General features: G+C 40.2%; 1 protein-coding gene across 1 annotated transcript; it reads left to right on the forward strand.

Moving 5' to 3' along the window:
- The first annotated feature begins 386 nt into the window (after positions 1–386).
- On the forward strand, positions 387–23,484 carry SYNM (synemin). The gene is made up of 4 exons (XM_032194756.1): positions 387–1,266; positions 7,218–7,342; positions 14,312–14,385; positions 15,916–23,484. The coding sequence occupies exons 1-4, from the start codon at positions 481–483 to the stop codon at positions 19,725–19,727; spliced, it is 4,797 nt and encodes a 1,598-aa protein (XP_032050647.1). The 5' UTR covers positions 387–480; the 3' UTR covers positions 19,728–23,484.
- Positions 23,485–24,117: the final 633 nt, after the last annotated feature.

A 24,117-nucleotide genomic window follows, 5' to 3' on the forward strand; every position in this document is an offset into this window, starting at 1 on the left:
GAGTGCCTAGGGAGATGAAAAAGGTTCAAATGAGTCATCCTCAACTTTTCCTCTAATTTGGTAGATCATACAGGGAGCGATGCCTCCCTGCCTCCTTGCTGAGCAGCTCGCGGAGTCCTGGAACCACAGAACCGTTAGGGCTGGAGGAGACCTCCAAGATACCTGGTGCAACCACCCCGCTACCACCGGTGTCACCCCCCGATGTCACCCCCCGATGTCACCCCGAGCTGCCCAGCAGGAGCGGGCCGGGCCCGCCAGGGGACGCCGCGGGGCGGCGGAGCGGGGCCGGGGGCGGGGGCGGGCGGCTCCTGGGGGGCGGTGCGGGGCCGGGCAGGGCCGAGCCGAGCCGGGCCGGGGCAGGGCAGAGCAGCGGGCAGAGCGGCGGGGCCGGGCAGAGCCCCGCGGGGAGGCGGCCAGGAGGGGAACGGCGCCGGACAGCCCGGGGACCCGCCGCGGCCCCGAGCCCGCAGGCCGGGCAAGATGTGGCGGCGCTGGGAAGCGGGCTGGGATGAGAAGAGGGAGCTGCAGGAGCTCAACTCCCGGCTGCGGCTCTTCGTGGGCCGGGTGCGGGAGCTGGAGGAGGAGAACCGCTTCCTGGCTCGGGAGCTGGCGGAGCTGAGGCAGCAGGAGCTGGTGGGGCTGCGGGTGCCCGAGCAGGAGCTGGGCTGGCTGCGGGTGCAGCTGGAGGAGCTGAGCCGGGCCAAGTTGGAAGCGGAGCTGGAGCGGGACGGGCTGCGGCGGGAGCTGGCCGAGCTGCGGCTGCTGGGCGCTGAGGTGCTGGAGGCGAGGCGTCGCCTGGAGCCGGAGCTGGCCGGGCAGTGGGAGCTGCTGCAGAGGCTGCGGGGAGACTGCGTGGCCCTGGAGGAGCTGCTGCTGCAGCTGCAGGTCGAGCACGGGCAGCTGGCCGAGAGGCAGCGACGGGAGGTGGTGGAGATGCGGGAGCTGCGGCTCGACCTGGCCGCCCTGCCGCCCCCCTTGTCCGTGCTGAGCCTGGAGGAGCTGGAGGCGACCTACGAGATGGTGCTCGGCCAGAGCTGCCGGGAGACCCTGCTGCGCTACCAGGAGCAGATCCGGGCGCTGCAGGAGCAGGAGGCGCAGAGGAGCCGGGAGAACTTGGAGCTGCTGCGGGAGGAGGGCAGGCAGTGCCGCCAGCAGCTGGAGGAGCTCCGGCGGCAGGGCCAGGAGCTGGTCGGGCTGCAGGAGAGGCTGGAGGAAGAACTGCTGGCCGGGCAGGAGCGCCACAACGCCGAGGTGGAGGAGTACGAGGTACCGTGGTGGGACCCGGCCGCTTCGCTGCTCCCCCGGGGTCTCCTCCTGCTCTCCCGCTGGCTTTTTGCTCGAGGTCCCGGCCCCCGGTGGGATGTGAGCCCTGGAGCCCCCTAAGCCCTGCAGCAGGATTCCCCCGGGCTGCAGGAGGAGGTGGCCCAGCAGGAGCTGGCTGTTGCCCAGCCCATCCCTGGGGGCTGCAAGGAGCCCCCTGCCCTGCTTTAGGGAGATCCTGCTGCAAAGGGTGGGGGGCCGCAGGGTGACAGTGACCCTGTGACAGCCGCTGGTGACAGGTGCTCCCCTCTCAATGTGCCCTCGCCAAGTTCCCCAGAGCTGCAGCCTTGCCAGGGCCCTGCTCAGGCTGACGCTGGGATGGATGAGCCATGTCCCTGGGTGGTGGGACATGGAGCTTCCCTTCTGCCCCGGGGACTTGAGGTTGACCTCTTGGGATCAGAGAAAAGATCCAAAAAAATTTTTTTTTTCACTTCTGGACATAGAGAAATGCTCACAGTCCATGCTGTAGTTGAGAAAAGTTAGTCTTCTGAAGGCAGGGAGTTTTCTTACAGTGCAACAACGTAAAGCTGAGTGGGAATTGTTTGGAGATAAGACTTCAGCATTGTAAGTGGCTTGTAGCTGTTTCAGGTGGATATTTGGTTGTTTTAAACAGAGTTACCGTAGCACCTGTAGCTGAGGATTTGTTTGCTGGCAGAAAAATGCTCGGCAGCATGTATAATCACCCTGTGTGCGTGAACTGATCAGCAGATGCCAGGACAACAAAATATCAGTTCATCAGATTTAGGGCACAGAGCGCATATTAGCTCATCCAGATCATCGATCCATTTCCTGAGGGCAACATTTCTTTTGTTCATTGCTAGACCTTTTACTAACACTCTGCTGGAGCTCCTTGTTTGTCCGAACCCCGTGTTTTCATGGTCATGTTGGGTCGAACAGCCATGGCAGGTCATGGAGGTGCTGGCCAGCGGGCAGGGACAGGGACCTGCTGCTGTGGGTCTGGTTTTTGTACACTACTAGCTTGTTTGCAACTTGTGTAGCTTGCAGATTGCTGTGAACTGAGGCAAATTAGGCATCTAAGAAGTAATCAGAAAGGCTTTTAACTTTTTTTTTTCATTTTTGACAGGATAGTTTATTCTTCCAGTTATGTATATAAACTCTTCCCAAGCTGTGGAAGTTGTATGTAAATCTCTCAGCAATTAAATATGTCTATTGGTCAAAGCCAGATGAAAATGTAATGAGAAAAAACAAACAAACAAACAAACAAACAAAAAAACATTTTTTTACCTTTTTTAGGAGCATAAGTTTATATCAATTTACATATATCTACTAATATTCAGTTATTCTGATTTTCAAAATATGTCCTTTTCACTATCTATTTTTGTTATTAGGGATTTAAAATGAAAACATCACTGACCTCTAATCATCATTGCTTGAACTGAAAACCTTTAAATACAATCTTACTTTAAAAAAAGTGTTTGGCATCGCTCATTATCGACACTACAAATTTTTCTTCTAGAACCAGTGGGCTTGGGTGTGCTCAGATGCCTAGCTCTTTCTTTCAACTCAGCTAGGTGTTTTTATACCAGTGTGTTGTTTCTGTATCTGCTTGCTATTTTAAAGAATTTTATACAGAAGAGCAAGTGGAGACAGTCCAACACGTTTTAGAAGTCAGATAATCAAAATCAATGCATGCCCTGCAGTTGTTCTGTTTCAATACCCAAAACTGGATTGTAATTTTGCTACTGAGATGATAAACTTCTGTGTTACTCCCAAGAGCATCTGGCATGCTTTGTGTTTTTACGGGAACAATAGCTAGTAATAAATAGTAATAAAAGAAAAAAACAACAGTGCTTTGATATCCAACTTGAAAACATGTGAGCTGTCTCATCTTTGTATATATATAGATAGATAAAAAATATCTGAATTGTGGTGAAAATGACACCATAAGGTTTAAATCTTCTGAACAGTTCCATATTTAAACTGCCGGGTTTCAAATGGAAAAGGTCTTCCAATGGCCAGTCTGTTGTACATGAGAAAGAAAGTCTTTCATTCACATCTGGTGAAGATAGAATGTGTAGAAATAGCTTTTTCAGGTTTTATTCTTGTGATCAAAGCTTTTTTCTTTTTTCTTTTTTTTTTTCTTTTTTTCTTTTTTTCCTGTCATTGCTGCTTTTATTGGTGGAAGTATATTTAGCATGGATTTCAAATTACTCTTTAAAGAGCATCTATCCCATGGTTATTTATTGGGAAGTGTCACATAGAAATGATATGTATGTACAGATTTTAGTCAAGTGGTTACTGTCCATTGCAGCTGCAATAGCAAGTAGATTTATTCATACTTTCCATATATCATCCAGTCGCCTTATATGTCCATCTTTGTCTCCTGCCCCATCCCTATCCTCGCTAAAGCTTTCAGCAATGTTAAATAGAAATATGTGCTTGGAGTTATAATTCAGCTGAACCCTGTAGGCAGTAAATCACGCATTGTTTGGAACGTTTTCACTCGTCCTGGATGCCGAGGGATGAAGTCAGTGTATCTCTTATGTCTTACCTCCATAATTTTAGCTGTGTGCTCTGACAATACTCATGCAAAAGCTCCCAGTGATCTCCATGCCAGTTCGCATATGGAGTGACAGCAGAAGGAAGCCCCGTATTTTTCAGATGTATAAAAGGCCACAGCTCATCCTGCTGCTTTGGAAAGAGGCAGAAATTCTTCACTAATTCTGTGGGTTTAGGATTAGTTCCTGTGTCGTTGTTGTTGGGTGTTCCAGAGAAGAAAACATTTTGTAAAATTAACATATCAATATTTTATGTGCATTTTTTGTGTACCAGTTTCTAGCCAGCTAAGCAGAGAGGTGTCAGTTCTTCCCCTTACTGAGCCACTGAGTGAGCTGTGGGTTTGGTGAACTGTACCAGATGGAAAGGGTTGGAGTCTGAAACCCTGGTTTTATTCCCTCAGTAGGTACAGTTTGGACAACCCAAGTACATTCTTTTCCTGCCACTGCCCTTCTAAAATTTCCCACTGCTGACTGGAAAGGGACATCTGAAGGATGAGTCTATCACTTACATTCAGTTGTTCGGTTCTAGTAGGACCTCACCACAATTTGGAGGACAGTTGATGTAGATGAGAAACAAATTTTTACAAGTTAATCCCTTTGAGGAAACTCCATCGTGAAGCAAACGTGGCTGCAACAATGCAGATTACCTTTGGCAAAATGGAAGCTGGTCAGCTTGCAACCTCACAAACTTCATACACCTTTTAGCATGCTTGGAAGCAGTACGTAAGGCCAATTGTCCTCTGCATTGTGTTTAAACATCAGGGCAGGCCAGGCGGTGGCTGTCTGCCACCCAAGTCTATACAATGTCTGCTCCTGCTGGAATGAATTCCTTCAGAGCTATTGCACAGTTGGCTGAGGTATGTAGCCCCTTATGGTAATCATTAGGACACTGTATTTAACACAAACTTTTGGATCCCATGTGCTCTCCGAATCCAGTGGGTAGAATCTTGGTGGCTTTTCAAAGTCAGGCTGCAGACCTTTGGGGTGAGGAACCGAAGTTCCTATGTCTTAAGCACAGGCGTGCCTACCCCCAGTCTTTTGGAGTTGCACCCTTAGTCCAGCATACAGACTCTCTGTATAGGTTCTCCTGGGGCTTTGGCAACACCTGTGCATTGTGAAGCTCTTTTTAACATATGCATGCATATGTACACTTTAGCCTCTGTTTAATGGGGAGGCAACAAATGCCTGAATCACTTCTCGTCTTGTATCAGAGCTCTTACCACTTTTGGTAGTTGGTCCCATAGAGATGCTGTCTTTCTTGTCTTTTCTTCCTTTCACTGACCCTTCTGGTTCTGGCAGCATCTCCTCCATTCCTTTTTGATAGCCTTTTCCTTCTAAAAGCAGGGCCTGGCACTTTTCTTCCCTTCTCATCTTGAGATTTTCCATTGTGTCAGTTCTTGAATAGGCCTGCTGCCTCGGAGCTGCTGAAGGTCAGTGGTTCTGCTTGCCATCATGCACGACCACACAGGGTGTTACCTCCGCTGCAGGCTGGATGAGGCAGGGGATGGTTGATGGTGTTGTTTCAGATATTATTTGCTATTATTAGCTTCAGATATTATTTGTCTTCTGACATTAAAAAAAAAAAAAAAAAAGAAGAAGAAGAGTTTAACATACACTGAGGACTGTAGGCAAGGTTTGTCATATCACCTAAGTTTAATACCCAAGCATCAGTGTAATTGTGTATCAACACCTGCAAATGTACTTGAATGTGTTATAGAGATACACCTACATGTCTATGAAGATACAGGCAGCTTCCTTCATAAAGCTTTCTTTTTGCTTTTACTTTTAAAAAAGGCCATTAATGTTGGCAATGCCAGCACCTCATATTCTTAATTTTTAAACCTCACTTCTGCCAAGAGTGTTATCATCATGGCATTAAACAGAGTGGGGAGTCCCCTGCTCTATCTTTGTTTTTGTGCTGCTGCTCACACTGTGATAATTGAACACTCGAAGCATAAAAGTGAAGTATTTTGAATTTTTGAAAACTAGATTACCCGTGTCTTGATTTTGCATTTTGTATTGCAAAGGATTTGTTAAGATGTGTCTAATATATGCTGTCATGAAATCCTGTTCAGTGCTGTACGTGTGTATGAGATTTTGTTCAGTAAGTAGCATTTTGGTGTTCCTGCCTAGTGCAATGTGATGTGAACCAAATGGAGCCAGGCTTTTGCTGAGATATCCTTTCTGTCTTCCTAGCTCCCAGAACTAGGTGTAATCTATAGCATTTCTGTTAGCATCAGTCTGCTGGCTGAGGAGGACAGATTTGAATTAGTAGATTATATCCGTAGCAAGGAAACCATTAAGAATCACACTGAGCAGCTAACATCAATACTTTTAGTTCTGAGTCTGCACTGAACAAGCTCCTTTCAATTATCAGAGGAGGGTTTATTTTCTGGAGGTGGGAATTTGTCCTTCATGTGAGATGTAATACCAGTGATTAGAGTACTTGTGTCCTGCAGTGTATTTTCAAGAGGAGTCACTTACATTGGTCTAAATCAAATCTTAATGTTCTGTCGAATAAGTCTTTGCTTTTTCTGTTGGGTGCAGTTACCCAGTATTTAAAGTTCCATTTAGTATTTTAGAGTGTGTTCAAATTTAGATCAATTTGGATCCTTTCTCTGCTTATCAGCTTCTTCCTCCATTTTCAAACTTGTTAAAGAAAGGTGGACAGGTTTCTCATCAGTCCTACTCTCTCATCATTTATAGTCATCATATAAAGGTGCAATGTTATTTTGAGTTACCAAGATGAAAATAAGCAATCCCTTTTATGTCTTCTGAGTAGCTGTTAGGAGAATACTGGGTGGTTTACGAAGCAGGCATCCAAGTACTGTAGAAAAACAGACTGGAAGGAACCTCTGAAGGTTTATCCTTTACCTTCTAGACACTATGAATATCCCCAGATACTTGAATCCAGAGACTGGCTTGGGCACACATGTCTATGGACCTCAAAATACTAACAAAGAGAAATTGCCAGAATTCCCAATCTGAAGTATGATTCAAACACTTACACCTAAGCTCTTAAAATGATAAAATGAATCACATTCAAGTCACATTTATAAAGCAGTGTATTTTCCCTGCTAAGTATGCTTGATAACTTGTACAGGGCATTTGAATGGGTGTTGCTTAAGTATTTAACTAGCTTCATAAGGCATAAAGTGAAATCTTAGCATAAAATTTTGCTTCAATAATAATGCATAGGGGGAGGTCACAGAGCTGATTTGTTCTGTTTTTTGAAGTGATAGAATATGTTACTTTATTGCTCTCTCAGAGTTTCATTTATTTATTTTTTTGTTTAATTAAAGCTTTTAAGTTATTAGGCATACAAGTGTGACAGATGTTGAAGTTCATTCAAAACTGAGAATCAATATTTCTGTTTAGCGGATAATCGACGCCCTAGAAGAAGAAAAGCAGATCCTGAGCATGTCGATCACAGACTACCTGAAGGACTATCAAGAATTACTGCAAGTGAAAGCCGGCCTCATCCTTGAGATTGAAACTTACAGGTAAGAGTTGCGGTCACACTCAATTGTCTAATCGGAGGGTAATTTAAATCCCAGATGTGGGAATCCCATTCATCTTTCCACCATTTAAAATATCAGTAGTTAACTTCAGAGCCTCAGATCTAGACTCCTTGTATGTGTTGTAATTTTGTTAGATCAGAGCGAGTGGACCCCTAATGTCAATTTTTAGTTTGCCATTGACTTGTTCTGTGACATGGTTATCATGCCATTTTGTGCTTGACTGTGCAAGCAAGATGACACCCTTTCAGGAGGCTTTTAATATGTGATGTTGTTTGAGATCACTGGAAAAACTGTAAGAATAGTAAAATATCATTATTCATAAGTAACACTGATAGGCATTAGTAGTGGGCAGAGGTGAATGGAATTTGATCCCTTGGGCAAAACTAACTCTAGTAGTAACCCATTCTATTCTGCTGTCTGTAGAACATGTTAGAGAAGCCAATATAAACCACAGGAATCCCCCTATTACCTTTGTGCAAATATATTGGTATGTAAGAAACCACCTTAGTCCTGGTCAAGTTGACATCAGGTTGATGTGAATTGTTGATGCTGTATTTGATTACGAGCTGAGAAGCCACTATCTCAATCAGTAAAACGTGAGGCAGTGTAGCTGCCATCTGTCAACTTACACAGCAACCTTCATCACTTAAATATGTTGTGTACCGGCCACTTGCAATACCAATGTCAGTAATGAGTTTCCCATTCTTGTTTTGTTTCAGTTGCAAAATAGTGGGAAGGTCACAGAAAAGTGCATTTGCTAAATCCTGGCTTTCTATATCCTTGGTTTCTTAGGGAAATATGTTTTATTCTTGACATATTTCAGATATCAACAACCAACTTTTCAGCTAATAAATACTAAGTAATATATATATATATATATATTATTATAAGTACTATATATGTTATATATAATATACACAGTCTCTATATATATACATACAGAAAATTTGAGAAGCTTATAAGAGTAACTTCTGAATGGCTTGGTAACAAACTAGAGAGCAAAAGATGTCTGTAGTCCATCAAAAAGTAAAAAGAGTCCATGCAAGGTGCTTTGAGTATTGTATGCTGTGATGAACAGCCCCAGGCTGGCTCCTGGAATGGATGCAGTCACAAGCAGCCTGTGGGACAAGTTCTTTGCTATAAATTGGTGAGAAATGGTACCTGGATGTTTGTTGGTGGAGTGGGATCCCAGTGATCCTTGGAAAGCCAGTAGTGTCTGGGGCATCATTAGTGGAAGAGGCAGACTCTGGAAAAGTTAGCCAATAGTGATCCTTATCTGTGTGCATTCTGTTACTTTTGCCAAAAATATGATTTTTCTAAACTTAATCCCATCTGTGACATTGACTTTTTCTGGTTTCACTTAAACTTTCCCCTTCTGGTTTATTCATCTGCAAAATGGGATTAGCACTTTCACACTAACAGAAGTTTCAGAATTGATTCAATGATTAGTATTCAGCCAGAACTGGGAATGATAATGCCCAGATGTTTAGATGTTTTGACACATTCTTACTTAATAAGTGAACCGTCAGTGTTCCTGCTCTGCCTTGTAAGCCTAGGAAATTCTGAAACTTCTCCAGAAGTTTTATCACTGATTATCTGAACACTATTGGTTTGTCTAAGGATTCCCAGCCCTTGATAACAGAGAACAATCCATCTGCAGCCTGTGGTTGTTGCCCAGTTGAGATGCTTTCTCAACATGTAGGGTTTCTTCATTCATTTGTAGTGAATGCAACCGGTATCACTGCTCTTGGCAAGGCAGACTTCAGTGGACAAATGAGTATCTATCCACTGGAAAAGATCTGGAGATGAATCCAGAGAAATGGGCAGTTCAGATCAGAAAACAAACAAAAAACACACCAAAAAAAAAAACCTAATGCTTGCAAAAAAAAAAAAAAAAAATTCTTCTAAAATCTCAGAAGCTGGAAAGCATTTTTTATTTGTTTTACATGTATGCAGTTTTACCTCTTTTTTTTGTTTTTTTTTGTCTTTCCCCCTCCCCTCACTGAAGAAAATAATGCCTTCCCTACTGGATGGCCTCTATCCGCTCTGCTGACAGAGGGTAAAAGCATGGATCCAGTTAGTAAGCTGTTTAGTAAGACAATTCTGGACTGCTCATCTATACTTTGAAATCCAGTCTTTCTGCCAGGCCTTTCAATCTGTGATACCCATGGCACATGAACCCAGCTTCCATTCATTTTCACATATACCCTTGCTTATGCATATTGGAAACAAAAGGCACCTATTCAGGCTCAGTTCAACATCCTGAACTTTCCACTGAGAAGTTTCCATGAAGGCTTTGGCAGTTCCTTGCTTCTTGGCATTATAGGTTAAGGGTGTGGTGTCTGGTCTACTTCTTGGAGCTGTCCTTGTACCTCCCACCTATATTTTCCCTTTGTTTTACAACTCCTACAGGTCCATTTTTAAAGCTAGTTCTTTCCATTAGTCAGTACTGCTTCTGAACTGGCAAGAAGGTTCCCTGTTGCAAGGAACACCCTTCCCCAGGGACCAAGTATACTTCCTCTAGGATTCTGCTCAGCCTTTCTGCTCTGGGCGCTGAGGCCCACTCAGGAAGTGAAGTCTTGTATGGTTTTATAAAGTTAGACCTCATGGAAATATTCATTCCCAATCCTTTTTCTCCAGTGCTTAGTAAATGTTTATCAAGTTCCTTTTGATTTTGGTCTGTGTTCTTGGAAACCTGCAAAACCACAACTACTTAAACTATCCTGAGTTTTATTTCCAGAAAGAAGTGGTGAACTATTCACTGTTTAAGACTCTAAAATTAAAAGCAGATAGAAAACCTGCTTAAGGTTTCTCCCTAAATCTCCCTAAACTTTATTGTCGTTGAAGGGTAAAATAGTTTATTTTGAAATCTTAGTGTCACACAAGTGTTCTATCCTCGGCTATCACCCCGCATTTTGGAGCAGTGGAGCCTACAAAGCATGTTTTTTTGGTCATGGTCATTGTCAAGACCTCCTTGTCAGGCCTACTTTCCAATCTTTCTTAGGGTGATTTCCTCCATCAACACCTTTCCTATCCAACCTCTCACGAAATCATCACCAACATTAAGGCCTCCTCAGCTCTTCACCATAGCTTCTACAGTCACTTGCATTACAGCCTGCTTACACCTTGTGCCGTCCAATACCACATGTCTTTTGCTTTCCTGGAAAATATTCTATCATGCCCGAGGATTTTCATGTGCATTCAGTCACCAGCTGTTCTTCACACTGTCCTTGTTCTCTCATCCTGAGATAGAAATGAGATGTGTGGGATTGGCCTTTACCCCTTAAAAATGCTTCCCCTGTTCCATTTCCCAGAGAAGTTTTGTTTGTTTGTTTGTTTGTTTTGTATTGTTTTTTTTTAACTCCTTCTCAAATACCTGGGATGGAGAGGATGAATTTTTATGGCCTGCTGGCTAACTACCCCTATCTCAGATTTCTGTAACCGTTTCTGTAACTGAGACAGAGCAAGCTATTGCTGTTGTGAATGACCACGATAACATTCGCGTGGCATCATTTTACTTTTGGTAACTTATTTCTTCCCACCCCAACCAGTTTATCTCATCCACCTGCTCTTCTGGACTAATTTTTATCATCCAGCACACAGTAGGGCTTCAGGTTGGCCACCATATAGCTGCTTACCTTAGATAAACGGTATTAATAATGAGACGAGTTAAAGGTGCAGTTGTATTATTTTCTGGCAGCATTTAAACTAAGTCTTAGCACAGTGTGGATATATCTCGTGTGGGGTCTGACCTCGAGGAAGTGGCTGGCAGTTATTTTTTAGTAGAGTGCTGCTTGGAGGAATTTTTTTTTTGTTATTACTGTAAATACTTAGAAGTTCATACAGTTAAGATTAATCTATTATTCAGGTTTAAGATAAGATTTAAAGCAGCCCTTACCACAAAGAGCTTATGACTTAAATAATTGGTGTTAAGAAGATATGCAAAGGAACAGAGAAGCAAAATGCCCTGCATAAACTAAAGCGATGGTGAAGCTGTTGAACAGAACCTGACTTTGCTGGCTTCCCAACGAGTGCTCAGTACATTGCACTACAGTTTCTTATGCTAGCTTATTAAACTAAAGTCAGTTTAGTATTTTCTTGTTTATCTGACAAGCTTAATGAAATGCATTATGAACTGTGTACAGTAAAACACTGTCCAGTTTTAGAGAGGTTTCATGAAGCTTTGCCTTTCATTTTCAATTACAACATATTTTCAGTAGTAATATTTCAGCCCCGGCTTTTCTGTGTGCTGTTGCCCTTTGCCATATACAGTTACCTCTTGGAACTTATTTTTAGTGACTTCATACGTTGCTGCAGCAACTGAACAACTGTTGTTTTAACAGCAGCCAGAAATCCTTAGTCAAACTACCCACATTCCTAGTTTCCTTCATCATGCTTAACGCTTTCATTGCCAGCTCCTTGATATGCTTATGTAATGCTACCAACTTTTCTGGCATGTATTTCAGAACAAAATTGTTGGCACCCACTAACTTCATCAGATAAGATGTTTGCTCTGGGAACGCTCTCTAGAAGTGTTGAAGTGATTTAATTCCTACCAAGCCTCTCTCAACATGCACAAAGATGAGTTGCTTTTACTTCGGTTTTACCTAATAAAGGATGTCCTAGCATTGAATTTGACCAAAAAACTACAAGTAAAACTGTTCATCTGAGCCTGCTCAAGGGGGAAACTAGCCTGTAAATAATGTTAGGTAATTGTAGTCTGGCTTTTCTTCTGGCTCTAGGCAAATCCATGGTTTCAAAGAACAAAATTGCCAATGATCTTTGCTGGTGTTGCATTGCCCTACTGGATCTAGGAGCAGTCAGAAACCAAAAGAAGCATGCAATGTCCAAGAGATTAGTCATGTCATGTAAGATCTACAGGTGATACTTAAAATGTCTGTATTATTCATTTTTCTAGAAATGCCCAGCAAATGTGTTTATCCCAAAATCTTCATGCACTTTCAGCTCCCCCCAGGGAGTCTGAAGCCTCAGCTATCACAATCCTCCAGCCTCCCTCTTGACAACTTTCATGTTGCAGCTCTGTGTTATCAGTACAAAACATCTGGCATTTCCAAAACTGGAAATGATGAAACAGTTACCTCAGCAGTAGAAGTGACTATAAAAACACCAAAGTACCATGCTGATTATTGCATTTAGTTGCATATGTAAAGAACCTGCCATAGGATTTTTAGGCTGCTGCACTGCAACACTGCAGTTTAGCATTATTTCAGGGTATTGCATAGCTCATGCCTCAGCAAAAGTGGAAAAAGGGACACTTTTTTTTTTTCTTCTTTTCTTGAAGAGCAGCTGGACATACTTCATGTCAGACAGTACAAGCATACAGGTAGAAAGAGAGAAGAAAGCACACACAAATTTCCAGAGAATTTACTAGGAATTCTGACACCCAGTCTTATTGGACCACCATATCTAACAATTCCAGGACTGAATAAGATGTCACCCTGGCATCTATTTTTTGTACTTGGTAAATGGAAGAAGCCAACAATTTTATTTTTATAGAACAGTTTGATAATTACAGAGAATGGACTTAGTCCTTTTTCCCCCAAGGGTACATAAGTATGTTGTGTGCCTGTATGAATTTTCTTAATGTAGAACAGTTATTTCTGAAAATGTTCTGCCCCTCAGCTTTGCTAATATCTCTGTGAAAGGTACCTCTGGAGTATTTTCCACTGCTGTAGAAAGAAGAAAATGGAGGGTAGCAAGTTATTTAGGAATTGAGCGAGGCTGTTGCTGCTGTCAGGTTGTTCTTGAGGGGAGGTGTTGTCCTTGCTCCTGCATGCTGTGTAGGGAACTATGTTTGGCATAAAGGTAGGATAGCAATAGATTGCAGAAGAGCCAACCTAGCAGTCCCCGTTCTGTGAGTTAGCACACTGAAAGTAGGTAATAGGCAAACCTACAGAGCAGATTATCAGCAGTTGTTCCCTGCTGGATCTTTTATCCAGGCTCTTTTGCTTGTAATGATATAATTTCCTTAAAGGTGAACAACTTAGTTTGTCTTGTCCATTTCTGAAAAAGTGCTGCTGAGCTAATATGATGTCTTAGTTGGTCAACATGAGGAAGCCTTGATCACAAGGCTTGTGGAAGTGGCAGCTTCTGGAACTGTTAGAGAGGTGCTGCAGAATAAAAAAGGATGGAAGAGACAAAGAGAGGTGGCACTAAAAGAAACCAAGCAGTTTCTATTGCAATGCTTTTTTTTCCTAAGTTCTTTGCTGTAAAATATGTTGTGTTAATTTCAGACAGAGTAAGATCTAAAAATAGTTATTTAATGCACTTTAACACTGTGTTTCCTCCAGCACTAGCCAGCATTTGACAGCAGAAGTAATACCTTTCTTCCCCTTTCTTTTGGAAAGAATAGAAATTAGAAGTCCTGGGTATATCAGTCCCTCATACATCATCTGCACCACTGTTAGTACTATATTACCAGCAGGAAAGCTGCTGATTATTCACTTTCTAATATTTTCTCATCTTTGCATTTTCTTTATAAAACATTTCCATGTGTTTCTCAGAAAAAGCTTTACTGAATATTTGCTAAGTTTCGTTTGGATTCATTTTTTCCTAACTCTCTTATAAGACCATCGTTCTGGAAAATTTTGCTAGCTTCTGTGATTCCATAGTGGAAATTGGTGGATCTTGTCCATGTCAGGAAACAGTATATTGACTAATTTGGAAGTTTTAACATAAAACTGTATGGTTTCTTTGCTATAACCTACTGTAAGATTATTGTATTGTTCTGAAGAATTGGACTCAGTAAACTAAGAATCTGGAAGGAGCTAAAGATTTCTTATTCCCACTGATAAAAATACAGGATGTGAAAAACTCTCAGAATCTGACCTACCTGCAGAATAATTATTTCAGTTTCTAAGACTTATACATTTTAAATATTATGATTATTCTTCCCAATACTTGATGGAATGCTTTCTATGTGTTTTGCAGAGCTTTGTTGGAAGGGGAGAGCAACCAGTGGATTATTACATGGAGAGAACAGCTTGCAGGGCAATTGCCTCAAGGTAAAAAATTACTATTAAAAATGAAAGTTGAATGAAGTTAAATATAACTGGAAACTATCGCGTTACGGTGTTTCTGAATTTTACGAGTGTACTGCAAAGTGAATATTGAGTCAATTTTGAGTTTCAGTATTTTAAATCAACATAGTGCTGTGCTATATGAGATAATTTATAATTCATAAAATCATGAATCAGGTGGAGAAGGTAAGCAGGAAGTGATGTTTTGTAGCTCTAATAGCAAAAACAGCTCTAAAAGCAAAGCTTTTGGATGCCCATAGCTCTGAAGGGAGTTTTGAAGTATGGAGCAAGAGATATTTAACAAAACTTAGTTAAAACCTTAGCATTCATTATCACAAGATGTTGTGAGTGTTAATAAGTTTACATGGGTTTAAAGACAGATTTAAACAGAGTAACGAAAGAAAAATCCAATACTTACTAAACATAAAGATACCATTTCTATCTTAGGAGCTGCAAATCTCTGGAGGCTGTGAGAGTATACCAGGGAAGTATCACTATTTACTTGCCCTGTTCTTATACTCTTCCCTATGTATCTACTGTTGGTCACTGAAAACAGGACACTAGATGAGATGGACCTTTCATCTGACTGTGATGGCCACTCTCCGCTCTCATGAATTAGTCTAGATAATACGCCTGAGTTTTATCTTAAGTTTTGTCTTAAAATCATCAACCTATCATAGGCAGTAGTCCCCGAAGAGACTTGAAGGCTGTATCTGTAGCAGCAAATTAAACAGTCGGGCCTAGGCCGAAACAATTGCATACATTTGTGTGTGGTGTTAAATTGTTAGCACTGCCCTGGCACGGTTTTGATCTGGATTATCTGGTCCTTTTGCAGACAATGCTCAGGTGTGCTCAGTGGTTACCGCGGGCCAGGAAGCACTACAGAAGTCAGAGCAGATGTGGCTAGCTTTTTAGGAATAGGAAATTTGAGTCAGTCTTAGAGCCAGTCAGTGCTTCCTGGTCCATTTTATTAGCTTGTGCAAATATGGCCTAAGAGGTTCTTTATTACTCTCTTTTTGTTGTAGTTTGTTGTGTCTTATGGCAACAGAGAGTTGTATTTGTGTTGACTATTTACATTATACGGTGGCAGATACGGCATTCATTCTTCATAGAAACTGAACAGCTTCAGGCCACTTTGGCTAACAAAGCAAAAAAAAATAAAAGGATATTAGCAAACATTGTTTAAGAAGAAGTTTTAAATGTAAATGAACCTTAATATAAATTTGAAGTGTGTAATTCTTAAGTAAATATAATAACCAGTAGATCATAAAACATAAAATTAGCAAGCACTTGCAACTTAGTAAAAAGCTTTGCTTTCAGCTTTAATATATTTTATGCATAGACTTAATTATCATGCAAAACCTACTGGAATGCCTTGCCAAAGTTTCACTGAAAATGAAGAGGCATTGTTTCTTTCAAAATTCTAATATTACATTTCCTACTTCTCTTTATTTTATATTCTTTTTAGATACAAGCCATTATTTTAATGTTTGGTCACCTATACTCTTTTTGCAGATATTATAAACACTTCATATAACTACACTGATATTTACTCTGCTTATCAAGAAAGAAATAAAAATCAAGCTTCGCCAGCTATCAGGATCACTGATACAAGATACAGAATACCTGCAGCAAGTATAAGCAGCTCTGCACACTATTCCGCTCAATCAACACAGGCTGGATCACAGACATCAGCGAGTGGAAAAGGTTTTGGAAGAGATATACTTGGTTCAACATATCGCCCTTCGACAACTGTTAGAACGGACGAAAGGATTGTGACAGACCACAAAGAATTAAGAGCATTTACTCCATCCTACAGCAGCTGGAGAAACACTGAGATGCACCAAAAGACAATTCCAGAAAGAAAGAAGACAGAAGTTACAGCTTCATCCACAGTATCTTTTTCAAAACAATCAGCACACACTGAAAGATCAGACAAGGACAGCAAAGCAGACAAAAAGCAAGAGATTACTGAAAATATAAGAACAAAGCCAAGCTTCACTAAATTTCCAATTTATGAGCTGAATACCAGTTTTAAACCATCTACATATGAAGAAACCATAACTGAAACTCGGACCACGGTAAAAGAAAAAAGAGAAGGTAGCAAACCAACTGAAGAAAGAACATCTCTGCTGAAAGAAAAAGATAAGCTGGAGAAACAAACAAAGGAGGAGAAAAAGAAGACAGATGAGAAGACTTTTGTACAAGAAAGAAGTGCTGATTTTGGAAGGAAGACTGAGACAAAAACAGGGGTAGAACAGAGAAAATATGTCCGTGAGGAAGTCATTAATCAGAAGGTAACAGGGGCTGATATTTCTAATGCAAGAACTATGAAAAGCGAATCAACCAAAAAAGATACAGACGTATCCAGAAGCAAAGATGTCATTGAGATACCCATCACTCTTGAAACAACAGCTCCTGACAAAGTATCTCAGAAGAATAAAGAAGACATCAGGTTTCAAGGTTTTAAAACTTCCACAGGTGACCATGTAACCAAGTCTGATGAAATTCACAAAGTTCGTGTCACAGAATCTAGTCTGAAAGATGAAGAGAGAATTAGTGACAGAAGTCATAAAACGGGAACTCTGTCAACAGAAAACATTGCAGAAAATATTGTTGCTGACATTCTTAAAAGTTTTACACAGTCTTCTAGTTCACAAATATCAACAGACACAAAAGTCACCTATTTTAATAAGGAAGAACAACCGGACGATGGGAAAATAAAGACTAAGACCACAGTGCAATCTCGAGTTCAGGAAAAGATAGATATTTCTGATACTGACCTAGGAAGTCTTTCTAACCAAGATGTTAGAAAAGTGGTTCGAGAGGGCGTTGAGGGAACTCCCTCCAAACAGAAGATAGAAGATATAGTACATCAGGGCCTGAAAGGAAGTGAGGGCAAAAAGAATTTGTCTGTTAACGTCGAGATTGTAGAGGAACCACTAGATTACGCCACTGATGAAAGGACTGATTTTTCAACACCCTTTGAAGTCGAAGAAGTGGAAGATACATTCCCTGAGAGAGAGAAGCGCTATGGCGATGAGGAACAAACCGTAACATTTACACATGAAGATATTAAAAAGAGGAAACAACGCCACGAGAGCTTCACTCATGTGGAGGAAGTCACTGAGGAAGATGACTCACCTATTGAACAAAAATATTTTGTATCTGTTCCCGATGATCATCCTATCGTTAATGAAAAAGATGATGACTCAGTATACGGACAAATTCATATAGAAGAAGAATCAACTATTAAGTATTCTTGGCAAGATGAGTTCTTGCAAGGCACACAAAGTAAGAGGGATGAGGGTGTAAGCTCTGCAGAGGAAACGTATCGCGTGGTAGGAGAGGAAGCAAGTGCCCATATTTTAAAAGCAGAGCATCCCAAAGCTGGAACATCCCATGTTGAATCAGTTGTTATTGAAAAAGAAATAAAAATACCCCAAGAATTTCAGACTTCAATAAAGGGTCTTTTATCAAAGGAAACTAAGGACCCTAAACATCACTTGAAGGAAGCTTTGGAGCAGCTGGAAGGCAGTCTCCCAGAAAGCGTGAAAGAGGAGCTGTCTGCATTAACAAAAGAAAATCAAGCTGAATCTAGTAGCTTAGAATTTGATATAAAAAAAGTTGACCAAACAGATGAGGGAGGCTCGGTGACAATTGTTGCTGAAGTCAATCTATCTCAGACCCTTAATGCTGATGAGTTTGATGTAGCTCAGCTTGGTGAAGTAATTGCAGGTGAGAAGGAGAAGACAACATTGCACTCCGTGAAAAAAGAGAGCTCAGAGAGAGTTGTTGATGGTAAAAGCGATATAGAAATAGATGTTTCTTCACGCAGTGATAATTACACTCCTTTGGCTCAAGAAGTCTACAGTTCATCCACAGTGAGGAGGAGTGGTGGCACAGGCTATCATACCACTGAAAAAGTTACTTATGATGGTTCAGTTTCGGAAACTGCAGATTTTGGAGAAGTCTCCTACTCACCAGAATCAACTGATGAGAGCAAATCCATCAGGCGCATTAGAGTTGGTCCAACAGAAGTCCAGAGATTTGAGCAGATCATATATGAACAGCCTGGTTCTGAAACATTCGGGCTCAGTGCTACGGAAGATGTTGTTCAGACAGAAGGCTCATCAGAGGTGAGCCGGTCTGTGAGGCATTTTAAGCTGGGTCCTAAAGAAATCCAAACTACAGAAGAAGTAATTTTTAGAAGCCCCAGTACTACAACCATAGAAGAGATTGATTCTGGAAATCTTTCCCAGCAGAAATTTTCATCAGATTTCAGTAGGTCCACAAGACAGGTTACAGTAGGATCAAGGCAAGTAACTGAAGAAATGTCTTTTGGAGAGCCTGTTTCAGGCTCCCTGGAGCTCAATAGCTCGGAGAATCTTTCTCAGACAGAAGGGTCTGTGGATGTCAGATCAGCAAGGCACTTCAGATTAGGTCCAAAAGAGATTCATACAGAACAAGTTATCTTTGAAGGACCAATCTCTGGTAAAGTGGAGGTCAGTGACAACAGAGACTTCTCACAGACAGAAAGTTCAGTGAGACACATTCAATTAGGTCCCAAAGAGTTTATGACAGCTGAAAAAATCGTCTACCAGGGTCCCGTCACTGAGCACATAGAAATCAGTGAAGTGGGAGACGGAACTCATTCAGAAGGCTCGGTAAAGCATTTTAGACTAGGTCAGACAGGAGTTACAACCACTGAGCGTATCATATATCAGGGCTCCCTTTCTGAAATCCCAGAGCTTATTAATAAAGGAGGACATCTTTCAGAGACTGAAGGAAGCTCAGATTTCAATACATCTTTCAGGCATGTTAAAATAAGTCCTGGGGAAACTCACACTGAGCAAATAGTTTTTACAAGACCCATTTCTGAAACACTGGAAGATCTTTCACAAATAGGAGAGTCATCTGAGAGCAGTAGGTCCATAAAGCATTTTAAAGTAGGATCCAAAGAAACATCTTACACTTTTCAAATGGATGTTTCCAATATGGGTGGAGTATCTACAGTGGCAAGTGGAGAACAGCAAGCAACGATGCTCATATCGAATAAGCAAGACCCTTCTTTTAATCAGTCACAGATTACAGTTGAAAGTGACCACACTGTAGGAAATGAAAGTAAAAGAAGTGGTTATGTTCTCTCCAGTTTCTCCCAAGGTCATGGTGAAAAGGTAGTGGAGGAGTCTGTTTTTGATAAAACTGTACAATTGCAAAGAATGGTAGACCAAAGGTCAGTTATTTCAGATGAAAAGAAAGTTGCTCTTCTCTATCTGGACCATGAAGAGGAGGAAGATGATGAGAACGATGGACAGTGGTTCTGAAAGGACACTTTAATGAAGTCTACTTGGTAATTTGCTTATACAGGTTTTGACTATCCTTTTTTTTTTTTTTTTTTTAAAGCAGGAAAAAAAAAGGATGGGGAGACATTCAATCTGTTCAGATACTAATAGTGGACTGAGAAGTATTAAATCTAAGCCTCTGCCTATTCAGCACACTTTTTACTTTACTGGAAATTTTATTTTTGGGAGAAATCATGCTATTGCGTTTTTCCTCAGATGTGTTTCCAGTGACCTGAGATTTTTCCACCCATAGAGACAGAAATTTACTAGTGAGGAATTCAAAGGATTGTAATTTTGTTTGTTTTATAGCAGGTTAATTAACAAGTGTGTATTTGAATAGGGTTTTTCAGTTTCTGAATACTGTATTCTTCTTGGTTACTAAAATACTCAACAATTCTCTTTTAAGCTACTAACCACAAATATAAGAGGTCATAAGACTCATGAAAGTGGTAGGTAGCTGGTTTTCAGTTCCATTTCTGTGTACTTGTATGCGATACCTAATGAAATTGTAAGATAAGATTATTACATCCGTAACAACTAAAAAAATCCTTAGGATGGAAATACGCATAGCAAGCAATGACAAAAATGGTAATATTTGTATAGCTACAATGTAATGAAAAAAAAAAAAAGAAGAGGTAACACTGAAGCAAGAATTTCTCATGATATTCCTAGTGAGAAATATTAATTTTATGGTTGCAGAGTACACTTTATATTTTTGAAAAATCCAATTTAAAAAATAAGCTAGATAGTATTACTGCTGATGTAAGGAGGAGAACTCTTTACAGCTTCAGTGTCTACACACATTAACAACAAGTTATTTTGCAGTATATTGATTACCTTGACACAAGGTATTGCTAAGGATAAGAGTGAAGTGTTAAACATTACATAGTGCATAATTTTGTAACAGTGGAATTAGCTGATACGTTCTCCGTTCTGAAGAAAAAATGTAAAAATGATACTGATCATGTCTGTGATCATCACGTGTCAGGTAACTTCCAGATAATCCTTTCTTTGTTTACAAATGAGATGTCCTTTTTTCCCTAGCCCTGCAAATCCACCCTGAGATTTTAACCCCACACACACTTTTTTTTTTTCCTTTTTATGGTTATAACATTTTTCTCAGGCCAAAGTTGGTTTCTACTTAAACCATTTGAAAATAGGCTAATTCACTTGGATTGCACATGGGTTAAGTGAAGGATGTAATTCAGTTTTACAATTGCCATTCAGTGACTTCAAAGTCCAGATCGGAAGCCAGAACCAGTAGCTGCACTGAACTGTGCAGTGATAGCAGAAACAAAAATAGCAGCAAAAATATTTTTGTCACTGGGGTAAGAAGATACGATACTGGACAAATACAAGAATTATGAATCATAGAGAAATGAAAAGCTGCTATATTTGCTATATTCACATGCACACACGCACATTCACTCACTCACCCTCTCACACTTTCTCTGCAGAGCACACACAGCTGTATCCGGATGGCTCTGGTGTGCCAGTCTGGTAGTCTCAGAATTATTTTCCTGTGGTTCTGTAAGCATAGTTCTGTGTGTGCTAACCCAGATCAGAATCTAGTGAAACTATCATAGTCTGGCGTGGATATTCACTTTTCAGATTATTTAATATTAACAGAAGCTAGATTTTTCAAAACTGACTGCGACTTTATAATATGAATGTAAATGCAAAGCTAAGGAGAAGCTACATGCTGACTGACATATCATTCTGTTTCAGATATGGGACAGATTAATCATTGTGTGCCTTAGTAACTAAATTTAAAGCTGTATAAAGTATATTTAAGCTATTATCAGTGTTCCAAAGACAAACTTAGGAGGTTTGTCTGCATTACAAAATTTTCTGTATATTTTCCTGACTTTATATAAATGCAACTGCACAAGTGCCAGTGTTGATCAGGATTGGATATTTTTTCAGTTATATACTATGAATTCATTTGTTGAAATTGGCTGTGTAACATGCAGCTGGAAAATGAATAGGAAACTGAGGTGTGTAGAAGCACTAAAGGCATGTATGCTGAGCTTATTTATACCGTTCACTGTGTAATAATAATAATATTTTTTTTAATTATTCATACATGCTTATGAAAGATCCCATGCTTCCATTTATAAATAGGATGTTATTAATTGTCATACTTCTAATATCATCCTATAGTTTTGTTTCATTAGCCGACCATCTACTTTTTAAAAATGGTAAGATGTTTATTTTAATAACTGCATATAAACCAGAATTTTCCAGCTAGATGCCTAACTGTAAGCAAGCAAATTCTGTACTTCAGGTAGTAAATAACTAAATAAAGAAAGGAGTTGGGTCTATAATAAGCAACAGAGTTAAAAAATAAAAAAATAATAATAATAAAAAAAGTGTTATTATTCTCAAAGTTTGATTCTAACCTATAACTTAAACATTTTCTGTAAAATAAATCTAAGAATACTGCAGAGAATGTATTTTGTAGTCAACAAAAAGCAACTTACAAGGTCAATCCTATTTATTGATAATTTGTGGAAGCTTTGACAGACATTCTCCTTAGGAAAAACTCTACCAACACTCCGTTGTGTTTATCTTCACGTGCTCAGCAGATTATGTCAACTGAAGGAATAAACCACTAAGGAGCATGTGAATCACAAAACACAGGTGTCCTTAGAATTGCAGGAGAAAAAAATAAAATAAAATAAACAGTATTGTTTCCACTGAGGCAAGAACACCTCTTTAAAAATTCCTGTTAACATCACTGACAGGTATAGTAGATTATACCAAAATACAGTACTGGTTTGATTGCCTGGAGAGACAAATTTCTTTAGTGTACTTTCTGTAGTTCCATTTAAGATCAGGATTTTAGTGAGCTGTTGGAAAGTTAGTTTAGTCTAGGGAATTGTCAATGTGCATTAGCATAACATTTAAATATATGCACAGTTCCTTTGGAAGAATACTTTCAGGCCGTGAAAACAAAGAAATCTTATACCTATGAATAAATGTGTATGGATGGTATAAGTTTTAAAAACTTTTATATAAGCAGCCAATTTTCCATTTAGCTCTCATTAACCTGAGACATTTTGGCATAATGACAGCTTTTGGATAACACTACCTCCAGGCAACAAAACGTAGTTAGGTGGACAATCACATCCTGCAAGCCTAATAGTCACATTTGCAGAATGAGGGCCATAAGTACATATGTTACTAGTAAGTGCAAATATACCTTACTTACTGTGTAATGTACTAACTCACCCTATATAGTCACTTTCTGCATAAGTATTAGAACGTGGCTGAAAGGATTGGTGATATCACCTCAGTCAGCATGCGCTTCTGAAGCTTGCTTATATAAGCTGTGCTTTTCATTAAATACAAAATAAAAATAATTTTTATGCTGTTTGGATTAGGAAAAAAAAAAGCTTTTAAAATAATAATTACTAATTTGGGGGGTAAAAACTATGTATTTATATGCTGAAATAGATCAGAAGTGGGGCACTCCTTTCTAAATGTGTAAACCACTGGTCTAGGAATCAAATCTAGAAAGATGTGTGAGAGATCCAGAACTCTGTATTGACTGTTTGTGAATAGCAGGTGTTTAAAAAGACGGTAAGAATGTTGAAACTGGGTTGTTGATGTCAGCTGTATGAGACTGCAGGCAGCTTGTGTTTTGGTTATTTGCAATGAAACTGCATTTTTGTGGTGGTATAAGCTTTGTGATTTTACACTTTTTCACTCTTGAGTATTAAACCATCAAAATCAATGCAGATGTTTCTCTTTCTTCCTGTCTGATATTTTTAAGGCTGTGATGCGAAAAAAAAAAAGGGGGGGGGAGGGGGAATTTGCATTTATAAATATCTTGTTCTAAGGCCTCTCAGACTGATGAGTTCATTTCAGTCCAAAGAATGAACATAATTTTTATTTCCAGCAAAGGCATTCCTCTTTCACATCGCTAATAGAAATGATAGCAAAAGATAGCATCTTCTTTATAGCAACTACATTTAACATGGCAGGACAAGCAGCAGTTCTTGAGTTCAACAACAGGTAGCAGGAGAGGAAGAGGCTAAAACAACACAGAAGGTGGAACAGAAGGTAGTTTCCAGTATTATAACTTGACCAAGTACTAACTTTTACTCTTTTTCAGCAAAATAAAATCTTTTTATGAATGCTTAGACTTGTAATGGAGAAGTGTGTGTGTTTGTTTTACAGTACCACTCTGTATGCTCTAAAGCTTATTTTTCTCTTCAACCACATACTTTATTTGTAATGAAGTAGAATTATCAGGCCTTTAACCCAGTTTTATGTTGATAGAAGAAATGGGTCGTAATGAATTTTGTGTGTGTCTGGAAGTGAGATATTCTTACGAGATCAGCTAGTTTTATCACATTGAGAAAAT

Source organism: Aythya fuligula, chromosome 11 (assembly GCF_009819795.1).
Source record: "Aythya fuligula isolate bAytFul2 chromosome 11, bAytFul2.pri, whole genome shotgun sequence".
Classification (NCBI taxonomy): Eukaryota; Metazoa; Chordata; class Aves; order Anseriformes; family Anatidae; genus Aythya; species Aythya fuligula.

Coding starts and splice junctions, on each gene's coding strand:
- SYNM (XM_032194756.1), top strand. CDS start 481: ATGTGGCGGCGCTGGGAAGCGGGCTGGGATGAGAAGAGGGAGCTGCAG. Junction 1,267..7,217: donor CCGAGGTGGAGGAGTACGAG/GTACCGTGGTGG, acceptor ATTTCTGTTTAG/CGGATAATCGACGCCCTAGA. Junction 14,386..15,915: donor TGCAGGGCAATTGCCTCAAG/GTAAAAAATTAC, acceptor CTCTTTTTGCAG/ATATTATAAACACTTCATAT.